General features: G+C 57.4%; 1 protein-coding gene across 8 annotated transcripts in view; it reads left to right on the top strand.

Annotated features, from left to right (window-relative positions):
• Aox1 (aldehyde oxidase 1) overlaps positions 1-13,049 on the top strand; it is a 50,402-nt gene extending 37,353 nt beyond the window's left edge. For 3 of the 8 annotated variants that reach the window (XM_021249728.2, XM_021249727.2, XM_021249730.2), the window contains 12 exons: positions 42-128; positions 798-989; positions 1,469-1,696; positions 4,002-4,097; positions 5,324-5,452; positions 5,909-5,983; positions 7,361-7,413; positions 7,603-7,717; positions 9,952-10,017; positions 11,102-11,290; positions 11,678-11,845; positions 12,511-13,049. In XM_021249728.2, coding sequence (XP_021105387.1) covers positions 42-128; positions 798-989; positions 1,469-1,696; positions 4,002-4,097; positions 5,324-5,452; positions 5,909-5,983; positions 7,361-7,413; positions 7,603-7,717; positions 9,952-10,017; positions 11,102-11,290; positions 11,678-11,845; positions 12,511-12,561 — 1,449 coding nt within the window. In that variant the 3' untranslated portion in view covers positions 12,562-13,049. Of the gene's footprint in view, positions 1-41; positions 129-797; positions 990-1,468; positions 1,697-4,001; positions 4,098-5,323; positions 5,453-5,908; positions 5,984-7,360; positions 7,414-7,602; positions 7,804-9,951; positions 10,018-11,101; positions 11,291-11,677; positions 11,846-12,510 lie in introns of all 8 variants that reach the window. The other 5 variants (XR_015447044.1, NM_001310222.1, XR_015447045.1 and 2 more) reach the window with 5 other exon arrangements.
• Positions 13,050-14,823: the final 1,774 nt, after the last annotated feature.

Below are 14,823 nucleotides of genomic sequence, written 5' to 3'. Positions count from 1 at the left end.
TGGGAGCCGCCGGGCCATGTCACAGTCCCCTCTCCCCACAGGTGGGATTCATGAATGACGGCCGGATCGTGGCACTGGACATGGAGCATTACAACAACGGAGGCAACTCCCTGGACGAGTCCTTGTTCGTAAGTGTCTCACAGCAGGTCAGCCTCAGGCGTATTGCAGGCAACTCTGACTTCAGAATCCGTCCCACACGGAGTCGTTTACACTGTAAGAGCCTGGAGCCTCCTTCTGGGCGGCCCAGTGTGACTGACCAGACCCAGGGCGGAGTCTGCATCCAGGTAAGCGCATGCTCCGGACCTGAGGACGCCCTGGCCAGGCCAGCTCCTTGTGTGGAACTGTCCCACCCCTCACAAGATGCTCGCCAGCTGCCCGGGCTGGTGCCCAGTCCCTGCAGCCACTGGCAGCTGCTGAGTCCTCCCAACACCCCCCAGACACTGCCCAGTCCCGGGGCCAGGCAGAGACCAGACTACCAGAGACCAGTGTGCCCAGACGAACCCCAAATGTGCTTTCTGTTTGCTGGGCGCTGCCTCCTGCAGACAGGTGCACAGGCCCTGTGTGTACACCTGAGGCTTGCGCAACAATCTGAAACCTGGAAAATGTGCACTTGCTCTAAAACATGAAAAGGAAGATGAATGACTTCAAAGGAGGAATTGTTTGCGTCCTCTGAAGTCATTCACGCAGCTGACATGGGGCATCGTGTAGGTCAGCGGGCCCCGTGGGACGCAGCAGAGGCCTCAGGGCGGCAGACGGGCAGAGGACGAGGGTTGCATTGTGTTGCCTGGCTTCCGCAGGTGCTAGAGATGGGGCTTCTGAAAATGGAGAATGCATACAAGTTCCCCCACCTGCGCTGCCGGGGCCGTGCCTGCAGAACCAACCTCCCGTCCAACACGGCGCTGCGAGGCTTTGGCTTCCCCCAGGCGGGGTTTGTCACAGAGTCCTGCATCGAGGAGGTGGCGGCCAAGTGCGGCTTGTCCCCAGAGGAGGTAACAGCCCCGGGTCCTGCCTCAGGATCGTCCTGGAGATGATCAAGGCAGGGCTGAGACCCGAGAGACTGAAAGGACAGCTTCAGGAGCATTGGCTGCTGTGGCCGAGGTGTGACAGAGCTTGTGGCAGTCACACCCTGCTGTGGTTCTCGTGTCACGCTGGGCTACATCCCCATGTCCCCAGCCTGTTTTATGAGACAGGGTCTTGCTAAGTTGCCCAGGCTGGCCAAAGTCGTGACCCTCCTGCCTCTGCCTCCCAGAGCACTGGGCTCACAGGCCTGTGCCACCTCGCCCAGCCCTCTGGTCTGCTGTCTGAATAGCCCGGACTGTGTGGCCTGCAGACACCCACAGCTTCGCGGAGCCACGCGGTGCAGAGGCTCTGAGAGGCAGGAGCGGCCGCGCCAGGGAGGTGGGCTGCCCCGCAGACGTGGAGACCGTGTCTGCCCAGCCCCTCCCTCTACCTGCCTTTCCCTGCCCAGGTCCGGGAGGTGAATATGTACAAGGGCACCAAGCAGACGCCCTACGGACAAGAGATCAACACGGAGGGCCTGGCCCAGTGCTGGCGTGAATGCAAGGCCCAGGCCTCCTTCTCGCTGCGGCGGGCGGCCGTGGAGAGGTTCAACGCAGGCAGTGCCTGGAAGAAGAGAGGACTGGCCATGGTGCCCCTGAAGTTCCCGGTGGGCGTGGGCAGCGTCGCCATGGGCCAGGTGGGTTCCCCCAGGACTGGCAGGGCTTCCCGACCCTGTGCTCACGGCGTGCAGTTGCTGAACGGTACTAAGGCTGTGCTGGGTTGAGCCGGCCTGGCCCCAGGCTCCTCCAGCTGCCCCAGCCTCTGGACAGGAGCCGAACCCAGAAGCCAGGGCGCAGGTGCTGATGCGACACCTCCCATGGCTGGGCAGGGTGCACTGAGCCCCGGAACAGCGACTCCGTGCCGAAGTAACTTTCCAGGCCCAGTGTCAGGAGCTTGTTCGAGAGCAGCTGCTTTGTGGATGCGGGGAGAGGGGAGGCAGTACTGCTTGCTCAGTTGATCCTGATGGACTGAGCCCCGCAGTGCTGCCAGGTCAGCTCGCTGTGCCTGCCTCCCATCCTGAGTGGGGAGAGCAGTGCCCTGTGTCTGCTGAGCAGGAGGTGGAGGAGACCCCTTCGGGCCCACAGCCCCACCCTCCTGCCTGGGCTGCAGCCATCTGGAGGACTCGGGCAGGGTGGGCGACATGAGGACTCCGTGTCTGGTGGCAGCCTCTCCTCCCTGACTGTCGGTGATGGCAGAAACCAGCGGAATAGTAAGGACCTAGTCTCAGCTGCAGGGTGGGGCAAAGGTGCACAAGGGAGCAAAGGCAAGGCAGGGGTGGAAAAGGCTGGAGGGAGCGGAGGGGAGGTCAGCGGGGACTGGAGGCACTGCCCTTCCCTCCCTCCGGGTCCTGGGAGCCGCAGGGAGGCCCCGGGGAACCATGTGGCCACCTTCCCTGGTGTCTGCTCCCCCACAGACCGGGCAGTAAAGAATGCTCGGCCCTCGATGTATTATGCCCTTTGGACTTCAGAGAGGCCTCTGCAGAAGGCGGGAAGGGCAGGGACTGACCCTCCAGGGCCCGCTGTGCAGCTGTCCCTTCACCTCCCACCCTCTTCGCCTCGTCTCCTCTGCATGGGGCTGGGGCTCCGTTTGTGAGATTTTATTCATTTATGTGTGCAGTTGATTCCTTTATTTGTCGCAGTGCTGGGGATTGAACCCAGAGAGCACTGAGCCACATGCACCCCAGCACTTTCTACATTTTATTTGAGGCAGGGTCTTGCTAAGTTGTCCGGGCTGCCCTCAAGCTCACAGCTGCCCTGTCTCAGCCTCCAGGGTGGCGGAGACCACAGCTGCACACTGGCTGCCCCTCTCCCCTACAGAAAGGAAGCTGCAGCCACACACCTCCCTCCCTGACCTCTGTGGCAAGGGGCTCCTGGGGTTGGGCTCAGAGCGAGGGCTGAGCGGGGAGGTGTTTGCGGACCCCTGGGCTCCGAGCTCACCTTGAGGGCCGGTCGTGGGTGAGATTAACCTGCCCTCCAGCCTCTCCATGGGGCGGCATCTGCTCCCCTCTGTGTGCCAGCTGCACAGCGGGAGCTCTGGACCGGATCTGCGGCACCCACAGTGGTCTCTGTGCTGCCGCTCGGCCGAACCAAATAGGCGCCTTTAACCACTTCCCAGTCCAGTTATTTAATGCAGGATGACCAAAACTGGCCCAGTTCCCATTAACTTTTGTAAGGTAATATAATGGGAAATACAGAAATGACAATTGTATCGAATTTATTCAGTGCAAGAATGGACGGGTTGCAATGGCACCTGCCGAGCACACGGGGACGGTCAGTGCATGAACATGTGTGCTGCCCGAGTGCCTCGCGGGGTGGACTGTGAAGTGGTTGATGCCCGAGGAGACGCAGAGCCTGGAACAGGGGACTCCGCATCCCCTTAGCAATGCCGCCGTGGACCAGCGCTGAGAGCCACGCGGCAGAGGACACGGTCCACTGTCGCCATAGCCCTGGCCCACGGCCCAGTGCCGCCCAGGCCCCTTGGGATGGATCACCATGACCACATGCCCCTCTGTCCTGGAGGAAGGGTTCCCTCCACGCCCAGCGTGTCCCCACCCTCTGCTGCCCAGGGCAGCGAGTGCACTGCACCGTGATGAGCGCCGTGTGTGCATGGTGGGCCTGCCCCACGTGCTGGTCCCTTGGTGCAGGAGGGGCGCCTCTCCCTGGGGCCAGGGCTGCTTGTTGACGTTAGGTTCATCAAGTGGACACTGCATGGCAGGGTGTCCTGAGCCCTGCCTTGCCTGTGCCGGGGCATGGCACTCTGGAGAACTCCAGCACCCGAACCTCACCATGCAGCTGGAAGCTGGGCAGCCTGGCCAGGCCAACTGCGTGCAGCTTAGGCTGGGGGACGGAAGGGGAAGGACCGTTTCTGAAACCCGCTGTCTGTGCCGCGGATGGGGGGGGCCTCCAGTCAGCGACCCCTGCTCACTGTCGTCTCCTGCACAGGCCTCTGCCCTGGTCCACGTTTATCTGGATGGCTCCGTGCTGGTCACCCACGGCGGCATTGAAATGGGGCAGGGTGTCCACACGAAAATGATCCAGGTAAGCATGCAAATCACCGATGCTGTTGGTTGTGGCCTGGTGCACATGTGCATTAGAGGAAAGCTGTGAGCACACATTTCCTGATCCAGAATAGAGGACAGGAGACTGCTTGGCAGCACTGCTGTTATCAGCAGAATCTGGGTAGTGAGCCCCGAAGAAAGTGTGGCCACGCTCACGTCAGGACTGAGCTGCCTACTTGAGTCTTTGCTAAGCACTGGAAGATCAGTGGACTCTGGTGTTCTGCACTTTCTCACATTTTTATACTCGGGGCTCTGCACAACCCAGAATGTGAATCTTATTTGATATTTCTAGCCAAACTTTACTAATGTGCTTTTGGTTGACTTATTTTAGATTAATTTTAAACTACTGTGTCTAGTTTCATAATCATGGTAGAAAACTAATATAGGTTATAAAACATTTAGAAATGTTAAAAAATGGCAGAATGTTAAAAAAAAAAAAAAAAAAAAACCTTAGACAGTTTCACCTCTCAGTAATTCTATTTTGGGATCCTTCTGTCTTGTCTTTTTTTTTTGGTACCGGGGATCGAACTCGGGTCCTTGTCCTTGCACAGCACGTGGCAAAAGCATTGAGCTACATCCCCGGCCCCTGAAAATACACTTTCTTCTGTGCTGCCTGTCGGTCCCTTGGGGTTGTCTGACAGTCCCACCCCTGTTGCAGAGGAGCCCCGATGCTGGCACCCTCCCAGCGGTGGGCAAGCCTGGCCAGGGTGCTGCCCCCAGATCTCCAAAGGCCCTGGAATAAGAGCCAGAAGCCCGAGGCATCATCTCCTCTCCTCAGTGCAGAGCACACCACTGTCTGCAGCTGCATCCTTGTCTGGGTCGCTCCCCGGGGCAGCTAGAGCTGTGCCTGGAGGCAAGCATTTCCCAACCTCTGGAACACGGGCATGGCTAGAGCTCTGCTGCTTGCATAGGTGCTGCAGGCAGGTGTTGATTTCACGCTAAGACACCCACGAAGCGTTCCTTCCTGCCTCTCCTGGGCTCACCTCGTCTTCCCAATGGGATAGCTCAGGTGAGAGTCAAAGAAAAAAAAGTGTGTGCAGAACTTGGGGTCCAGACAAGCTGCGGAGTTCTCAGGAAAGCAGAATGCTTTGTGACTCCCAAGGCTGCGGTGCATACAACAGCTTCGCACTCAAGCCCCAGATGGGGCGTGCGCACCGCTCTGTAGATAACCACAGTGCCTGCAGACAGCTCTGTCCTGAAATCCAGGTGGTGAGCCGGGAGCTGAAGATGCCCATGGCGAACGTCCACCTGCGTGGGACAAGCACCGAAACCGTCCCTAACGCCAATGCCTCGGGGGGGTCCGTGGTGGCCGATCTTAACGGGCTGGCGGTGAAGGTAAACACCCACTGGTGACCCTTGCTTGGTCCGCCTGCCCCCAGGGCTCACCCCGGGCTGAGCAGCTGTGGGCTTGTCCACACTGCCCCCCCAGCCTGCGCCCAAGTCTCCCGGGCTCCCAGTGCTTTCAGTCCCCCAGCCTGTGCTCGGGCTCCTCCTCCCACAGCACTGTGGGCTCCCTCTGCACAGGGCCCGCCTCCGCTGCCCCACGAGGGCAAATCTGTGACAGGCTTTCTGCCAGACCCCAACTTCTTCACCGGCTTACAAGGCCACGGTCCCTGAAACCTGCTCGCTCCCAACACCTCCCTGGGCAGGTGCCCACCGAAGCCTTCGGGTCATCCAGCGCAGGGCTGGTCTCTGTGTCCCCGTGGACCTTGTAAATAACCCATGGGAGGACATGGCGTGTGCTGTGTATGAAATCATAGTCATAATTTAATTTAAAAATACAATCCCTAGGACGCCTGTCAGACTCTTCTCAAACGCCTGGAACCCATCATCAGCAAGAATCCTCAGGGGGCATGGAAGGACTGGGTGAGATTCACTGGTTCCCTGTGCTTTATGTGAGGGAAAGGGCCGGAGGAGCCGGGGGCGTAGCTCAGGGCTTCCACGGCCTCCTCGAAAGCACAAGGCCCGAGTCCAATCCCCGGTACCAAAAAACAACAAAAAAAGGAAGGGCGGGGAGGGGAGAGGAGAGAGTGAGGTGTGAGTCAGGGCTGCAGAAGGGACAGCTCGGAGACCCAGCACCTGTGACGGGTCCTGCCATGCGCACCGGGGACACTTACATCCCGGAAGTTTCTCCATTAGAGGAAAAGATGGTTTTCCTGCCAGAATCTCTGTGTTAAGCCTGAGTCAATTAAAGTTCTGTCCTTTGGAACCTGGGGTCTTTCTGGATAACAGCTGTAAGTCTATTTTTTTCTTCTTGTTTAGGTTCCATAGTTTCTAAAATAGAAAAACAATATGGAAATCATTCTATAAAAGTAAAAGTCACCCAGGCACTCGCTTGGAACAGGAAACCAAGCAACGGAGTGTGTGTGCAGCCAGTAGCAGGCACTCACTCGGTGGGCTAGAAATACCCAGCGGCTTCCTTGAAGCACTTAAAGCCCACTGGGAAGAGAGGACGCACATCCTGCAGTCCCCTGTGAACGACTCAGAGTTGAGGCTAGAGATCAGCAGGCGGCGTGGGCCAGATGCTGTGCAGCTGTGCTAGGGCAGCATTGTCCCATGAGGACACAGTTTGGGGAACCATGTCTGGAGGGCTCCCCTGAGGAGTGATGCAGGGCTGGGCTGCAGGTCTGTGTGGAGCCCATTCCTTGGCCCGGCTTCAGTCCAGCAGTGCCTGCTATGAAGGGTTCCTGTTGCCCTGAGGCAGCGGGCCGCTCCCTGACCCCTGTTTGAGGGAGCTCCCATCCTTCCTGGGCGCCTCTGTCTCTACCTTTTGCTCCCAGCTGCAAAAAGGGGCAGAGCGATGCAGCCCAGGGCCACAGCGCCCACTGGCTGTCCTCGTGGGACGCCTTGCTTTTCTGGAGCGTGGTCACTTGCACATTTGCAGTCAGAACTTCCGGTGTCAGTGTGCAGTTCGGTGAAGCTCCTCTGCTGTGGAGACAGGCGTGGATCAGTGTCCCGTGCCATAGGCCCCGTCTCTCCGGTGGCGGGTGGCCGCCTCATCAGTGGCACACGTGGTGCCCACCTTGTGCCTCTGAATGCGTCACCCGCTGGCCATGCAGGCGATCGCCAGTCGTGCGCCCCAGACTAACGCACCGTCACTAGTACAGGACGCTGGAGGAAGGATGGGCCCTGGCCCCTCCCGCTCGCTGCTGCCCCGAGCTCACTGCACTCGTGGTGGAAGGGGAGTCCCGAGGGATCCTCTCTCTCTGCACATCCCTGATCTATCATGCTCTTCCTTCACAGGCTCAGGCCGCTTTTGACGGAAGCATCAGCCTCTCAGCGATCGGGTACTTCAGGTAAATAGGCCTCGTGTCTAGTGCTGTGGGAAGGAGCTGCAGGATCCCACACCCGTGTCAGCACTGGGTCAGCAGGAGCCCGAGTCACGCAGGGGGCAGACCGAGCTGCAAGGAAGGCAGCGAACCCACAGGGCCCAGGGCTGCTTCACAGGCTCCTCCTCTCAGCCGCTCTGGCCCCACCTCCTCCAGGGGTTACGAGTCAAACATCGACTGGGAGAAGGGCCAAGGCCACCCCTTTGAGTACTGCGTGTACGGTGCGGCCTGCTCAGAGGTCGAGATCGACTGCCTGACGGGGAACCACAAGGTCAGTGCCAACGGGAGAGGCCTTTGGGTTGCGCCCTGTCACTCCCGGTGCCACCAGGCCCTCTTGGGAGCCACACTGCTGGCGAGGTGAGCTCCGCGTGGTGCCGGAGGACAGAGGACAGGGTCGCCGGGCACTGTGATTGCTTCCACGGGGAGTAACTAGTGGCTGCTGACCTTTACAGTAGAGTCCGGAAGGAACCACCTCAAGAAAAAGCCTGAAGAGGGCTTCGGGGGATGGGGGGCGGTGCCAGCAGCCCTGCCCCGCTCTGGGAAAGGGCCCTGGCACGCATGAAGGCATCCTGGGCACCATGACCTGCTACCCAGCACTGAGGGCCAGCCTGGGGCAGGCCACACGCAGTCTCAGTGCCCAGCCGGGTCCCTCTTCTTAGCCAGTTCAAGACCGTCCGTATGGAGGAGGGGCACATATCGACTCTCACACTCATAGGCACACACACACTGGGTTCAAGGACTCAGATCTTTTCTGGAACCCAGGCTGCTGGGGGTAAGAGAAGCTGCCTACTGGCCACTGCAGTAGTGGTACAGGATCATCCACGAGTTAAAACAGCAGTGCTCGCCCTCGAGAATGCCGTGTGGCCAGGGTGCTGGTCTGGTGCTGACCTGTCCAAAGCCCTAGCCAGGAGCAAGCCCCCATTCTAGAGGCTCCCACGAGTCCTGTGTCTCCAGTCTTGGGTCCTGGTGGAGTCAGGTGGCAGTTTTCGTTTTGGGGTCCCACACATACTTCCTTTTAAACCACAGCAGCCTCATGTTGGGGTCACGCTCCCCTCTCCTGGCTGCTGTTTGAGATCTGGCCGCCTGGGCCTGACCCAGCCTGGATCCCTTAGGGAACTTCGGCCTGGACAAGCTGCCCGCTCTGAGCATGGTTCTCGTGACAGCGCTGTACCGCTCCACTCGAGTTCCCACACCAGCTGCTCTCAAAAATCCCTTTCCCCAAAGGAAAGCTGGGTGAAACTTAGCCATTGGGCTCTTGGTACAGCTTGTGCATGTGTGGGCCGTGTTGAGATCCAGGTTAGTAGCCTCTGAGATGTGCTCTCTGACGTATTTGCGCAGTCTGGGAGGTGTGCCCAGTAGTCTAAGCACAGATCAGATCTGCCAGCCAGGGAGGTGTCGCCCCGCCCAGAAGTTCACCTCCTGACACGGCCCCAGGCCCCGGCCTGCTCACCAGCCATCCCCCTGGGTGACAAGATCTCCCTTCCTGGCATCCCCTCCCTTGGGACCCATATCTGCACCCTAGGCAGCTATTGCTGTGTATCAGAGTACCACAAACACAGCAGCTGGAAATGGCGAATATTCATGAGCACGCCCCCTGCTGGGTCAAACCCCTGGGCGGGGCTTGTCCGGTGACCTTGGCTCCGGATTTCTTGCGCAGCTGCGGTCACCTCATGGCTTCTGGGGCCAGGGAAGCTCACAGCCACACCCCCTGGTCCTCACTGCCGGCCTGTTTCCCTCCGCTCCTTGAATGACCCGGCTTTCAGGCTGCCTGGGACAGAGGCCGCCTGACAGAGTCACTTCTGCTGTCCCCATGGCCACCTGCCTCGGAGACTTTTACACCCACCTTGTCTGTGAGAGGGGAGGAGAGCCCCAAGTTTCGCTGCAGTCAGGCGTTCCAAGCACTGCCTGACTTTCCTAAGCAAAGTGGTAACAGAGGGCCAGACAAGAGGACGCCTGGGTCCCCTGTGCCCTGTGATGCCTGTTTGCTATGGCAGAGACATTGAGTCTCAGCAGAGAAGGTGCAGAATCCCGGGGCGCAGTGGTGTCACCAGCCAGGCTGGGCCACGCCTCCTGTTTGTGTTGTCAGAAAGCTGTGGCATCAGATGTTTGTCCTGGCCACGAGCCCCACGTGAGGGTGCGCAGGCTGCCTGTGCCGCCCAGCTGTCCCGGGACTGGCCCTGAGCTGACCTGGGGCTGTGGTTACCAAGGCAGCCGGGATGGCGGCCGCAGGGCTTCCTCTTCCGTGTCAGAAGTCCGTTCCACCACCCAGCTTGAATCAAAGTCAAGTAAATATTTCCTTCGCTTGTGTTTCCAAGAAGAAAAACACAAGGGCTTAGACGGATTACGAGTTTTTGTAACTTTGACAGTGTCACATAGTACAATCTTTGTTGCTTGCTCCTAAAATAACATGGCCGCAAGAAGTCCTCCCACCACCAGCTGGCCAGGAAGTGTTCCTCATGCTGTTTCCTGCACGGAAACAAACCAGGGCTTTCTCTTTCTCACTAGAACATCCGGACAGACATCGTCATGGATGTCGGCCACAGCATCAACCCAGCCCTGGACCGTGGCCAGGTAGGGCCCCCACGCGCCTCTTCTTGTTTGCCTGCTCCTCAGCGCCCCTGCTGGCCAGTGTCAGAACTCTCATTTCTCACTGAGGAGGAAGTGAGGAGTTGGGGTCCTGAAGAAATGTGCTCTGTGCTGGGAGGGGCTGCATGAGGAGAGGTGACCTGGAGGCATCCAGGAGCCCCAAACCCCGAGGTGTGAGCAGACAGCGCCTGGGGCTCTCATGTTAAGAAATGAGCCGGGCGGGAATAACCCTAATAATTGTGGCACTAGTCATTGGCAGGCAGCTTCCAGGCTGATGTCTAACCAATTTGAACTAACTGACCAGAATGAAAAGTCACAGGCTTCTCTCAAGACACAGAATGTGGCTGCGTGACCATCCAGCACTGGGCACTGGAGTCGAACCCTCACCGAGGACAAGGGCCACCAGGCACGGCCACACGTGCACTGTGGCTGAGCACAGCACCCCCTGTAGTGTCTCGGGTCCCAGCAGCGTGTCACAGGGAATGGGAAGAGTGTGGGGAGGGGAAGTCAGGGAGGTTTGGGGAGGAAGCCAGGTGCCCAGCGGTGAAGGAGGGCCTCAGCCCAGAGACGCAGTGCTGCACCCCGTGTCCATAGCTGGCCGAAGCCCGGGGCTGAGGACCAGGCTGTAACGGGAGCAGAGGGGGCCGAGGGCGTGGCCGGAAGACCCCAGCCGGGTGGAGATGACAGGAGCTGGGAGTGGCTTTAGTCAGATCCATGTAACATGCTGAGGGGCTGCTGCCCACAGGCGAGGCAGGAGGTGAGCTGTGGTGCCAGGAAGGAAGGAAGCTAAGGAGAGGCCAGAAGTCAGAGGAGGCTGTGGGAGAGGGTGCTGCCAGGCCTCGGCACGTGAGCGAGGCGGGCTCAGAGGACCAGACTGGCCTCCTGGGTCAGAACGCACCCTGCCACATGCCGCTTGTGCCTGAGCCCGCGGAGTCTGGAGATAGCTGGGGTCAGCCTCCTGCATGGTGTACCTGTCACCTCCTCACCTCTGACTTTGCCATGAAAGCAGCACGAGGCGGAGCTGCTCCCCGGGTCTGCATTCTCTCAACGTGGGATTTGTTGCTGCCAGGTCGAAGGCGCCTTCATCCAAGGCATGGGACTGTACACCTCGGAGGAGCTGAAATACTCGCCCCGGGGCAGTCTGCACACTCGGGGCCCCGACCAGTACAAGATCCCAGGCGTCTGCGACATCCCCACTGAGCTGCACATCTCCTTTCTGCCTCCATCCGAAAACTCGAATACCCTGTATTCGTCCAAGGTGAGCGACCGCAGGAGAGAGGTGTTGGGTGATTCTGGGGCATGGCTGCACTCTTCTCCTGAGCATTGCCCCAGGATCTCAGGAGACGCCCTCTTGGAGCTCACTTACAGCGCAACCAAACACAAGATAGAAAGTGCTTTCAGCAGTCCAGCTCTCTGAGGTGCTGCGGCCATCCAGCTGCTGCTGACTCTCCTAAATAATCCTCTGCTTTCTTCCCTTGGGGTCATTTCCAGGGCTGGCTTCTAAGGACAGGAGTCCCGGGGCCAAAGATGCAGTATCTCTTTTAGTGAGCTCACATGTGCGTGCGTGTGTGTTTATACGTGCATGTGCTCCCGTTCATCTGCACACACGTGCAGTGCATCGTGACGCCCCGGCCGCTTCCCACAGGGCCTGGGCGAGTCTGGGATATTCCTGGGGTGCTCCGTGCTCTTCGCCATCCGGGACGCGGTGCGTGCCTCGCGGCAGGAGAGATGTCTGCCTGGGACCGTGGCTCTCAGCAGCCCACTGACCCCAGAGAAGATCCGGATGGCCTGCGAGGACAGGTTCACCAAGATGGTGAGTCTGCCTGGGAGGAGGCTGGGACAGGCCCTCAGGCTCTGGTCCCTGCCCCAGGCGGCCCTGAGCTCCTGACCCCAGGGGCTGTCTGCATCCACTTGGCCTGCTGGGCCTAGGCAGGCTCGCTCCACATGGCCTGAAAAAGAAGGCTCCTTCGACATAGCTGCCTGTCGCCTGTGCTCTGCTCTTCCCCGGGACCAGGAGGACCTCAGAGCTGTGTGGACCCTGGAGGTCCAGGGCTGGACCGAGGGTCCCGGCACAGCCAGCCCCTCCCCCACGGCCTGGACAGTGCCCCTCCGACCCCACACACTCAGCCCCTAGGCTGTGCACTGATGGAGCTCTAGTGGTGGAGGGAGTCACGGTTGCAGCTGTCCCCCGACTGTGAGAAGGGTCCTCCTCGTGTGGGAAGGCCCCCACGCCCCCACCCCACTGTGGAGATGGTTTTCCCCCACCTGCACAAATCCCCTCTTCCTCACGAGGAGCAGAGCCTGACTCCGCTGTCCTCCCCTTCGAGTGCAAGGTGACAGCATGGAGCCCCCAGGCCCCTCCTGGACCTCTATGCCCGTGTACTGCAGCTTCTGCCTCTCACCACCTGCCCTCCAGGGTCCATGTTCTGCTATTTCCCACCAGGTCACAAGCATTTTCCCAATTTGTTGTTATTCTAGATTCCAAGAGACATACCTGGATCCTGTGTTCCTTGGGATGTGCTCGTTTGAATCCCACGCAGCCTCTGGAGGCGTGGGTGGCTCCTGCTCAGCAGCCCAGCCAGTCCCTAGCTTCTCAGACGGATTCACTCAGCTCGGAGACCTCTGCACACTGCTGCCTCTGCAGGAAGCCGGTTCCCAGTGCTTCCTGCAGGACTCAGTAGATAGGTGATGGGTGATAGATAGATTGCAGACAGATAGATGTTAAGAGATAGAGGATAGCTGATAGAAGACAAACAACATGGTATATGGTAGATAATAGGTGAGATTGATAGATGGTTAGGCTTAAGCAACTCATAAGGCACCCTGTAAATGGTGTGAATATTAACTGTTTCCCTCAAGCGTGGTATCTCCATTACTCTGTCCCTTGGACCCATCTGCTAACTGCAAAACATGATTTTATGTGATTTGTGTCTGACTGTTATTCACCAGCAGAGCTGTACTCTTACTGAAGGACAGCTGTCTGAATAAGTTTATAATATATGCACTGCTGAAGCGAACATGTGAGTAAGTTTATTATTAGTGTAAAGCATGAAGTTGTAGCTTTCTCATTTGTCCCCATTTGCTGTCCACCTGAGGCTGTGCGTATCCAGAGTCTGTGGGACCAAATGAAAAAGCATGGGTTGGACTTCATCAAAACTAATAGAGTGTGCCTTCGAGGACACCATTGGGAAACTGAGTCTTGGCAGAGCAGGGGCTTAGGTGTGCAAGTCCCTAGGTTCAGTCCCCACAGCATAAAACAAATAAGTTGTGAAGAAACCCAGGAAATAGGAGAAAATATTTGTGAATCCTATGTCTGGTAAAGGTCTTATATTGAGGACATACAAAGAACACAACTCACAATACAAGACAAAAGTTTAGAAATGAACAAAGGGATTGGATAGACATTTCTCTAAAGGAGAGATACATTTGGCCAACGAGCCCACGAAGAGCACTCATGAGTCGTTAAGAAAATGCAGATCAATAACACCAGAGACACAATTTCACACACGAGGGCACACCAGGAGGCTGGAATCAGAGTGAGTGGCGAGAGTGAGTGTTGCGAAGATGTGCAGGGACGAGAGCCCACCTCATCGCTGGTGGACTGTCAGATGGTGTAGACATCGTGGGAAACAGTTGATAGTTCCTCAGAAATTAAACAGAATTCCCATGTGAGCAGTCTTAGGTATACACGCTCAGGAATTTGAAAACATGTCCACATCAGACTTGTTCACAAGTGTTGACAGCATTTTTCATAATTGCCCCAGAATGAAAACAACCTGAAAAGTTTCTGACATTTGATAATCAAAATGTGAGATATCCATGTGAGGGGATTTTATTCAGCCTGCGACGCAGTGAAGCAAGGATGCAGGCTGCAGCTCAGCCTAGGGATTTCGTCCTGAGTAAAACCCAGACATGTCCTGTTAGTTCCATCTGCACACCAAGCCATGCAGGCAGAGTCACAAGGATGGAGGGGCTGAGGGGACGGAATAGGGTGGTGACCACTCAGGGACAAGAAAGTCTTTAGGGGGCCAAAGACTTGCAGAAATTGGTGATGGAGACTGTAAGGCAGGAATACACTGAGACCTGCTGATGGGAAAGCTTACAAGATGAGAGAAAGCCAGCGCTGACCGTGTGCACACCACGGGCAGCGTGGGCAGCCGAGGGACTGCTGAGTAGGTGCTCGCTCGTGGTCTCTCCATCTCTCTGTCTCTGTCTCTGTCTCTCTCCCTCCTCAGTCCGTTTTTCTGCTGTGTCAGAGTGCATCAGCAGAGCCAGCAGCATGCATACCCTTCAACAGGAGGAATTCCAGTACTAAGGATTTGTCCAAACAAATTATTGCTCAAATGTTCAGGATAAAGTCCAAAGGGTTTCATTACAGCAAGTTTGTAATAGTGAAAATTGAAAATGATTTATAAAAGTAGATCAATAGCTGACTGTGTGATTGATTAATCATTACTAATGGCAGTCAGCATTCCCACAAGCTCGCCCTGTGCCCGATGTGGTCCTCAGCACTTTGGGAGCATTAATGATTAATGATTTCATCCACACAGCAGCCCCTGCAGAGGTGTGATTATATTGTCCATTCCACAGGAGAGGCCACTGAGGCTCAGACAGCCCAAGTTAAAAATTTTGTTTGAGGGCTGGGGATTTAGCTCAGTGGTTCTGGCCCCTGCCTCGCAAGTGCAGTGTCCCGCAAGCGCAAGGTCCCAAGTTCGATCTCCAGCACCAAAAAAAAAAATTTTTTGTTTGAAAAAAGTTTAAAAAGTAAAAGTTTTTTAAAAAAACAAATTT

This window comes from Heterocephalus glaber, unplaced genomic scaffold (assembly GCF_053883595.1).
Source record: "Heterocephalus glaber isolate CG9 unplaced genomic scaffold, H.glaber_assembly_v1.0 deba00001743, whole genome shotgun sequence".
NCBI classification, from domain to species: Eukaryota; Metazoa; Chordata; class Mammalia; order Rodentia; family Bathyergidae; genus Heterocephalus; species Heterocephalus glaber.
Note: the sequence above shows the minus strand (reverse complement) of the source record. Positions and strands in the feature narration are given on the sequence as shown.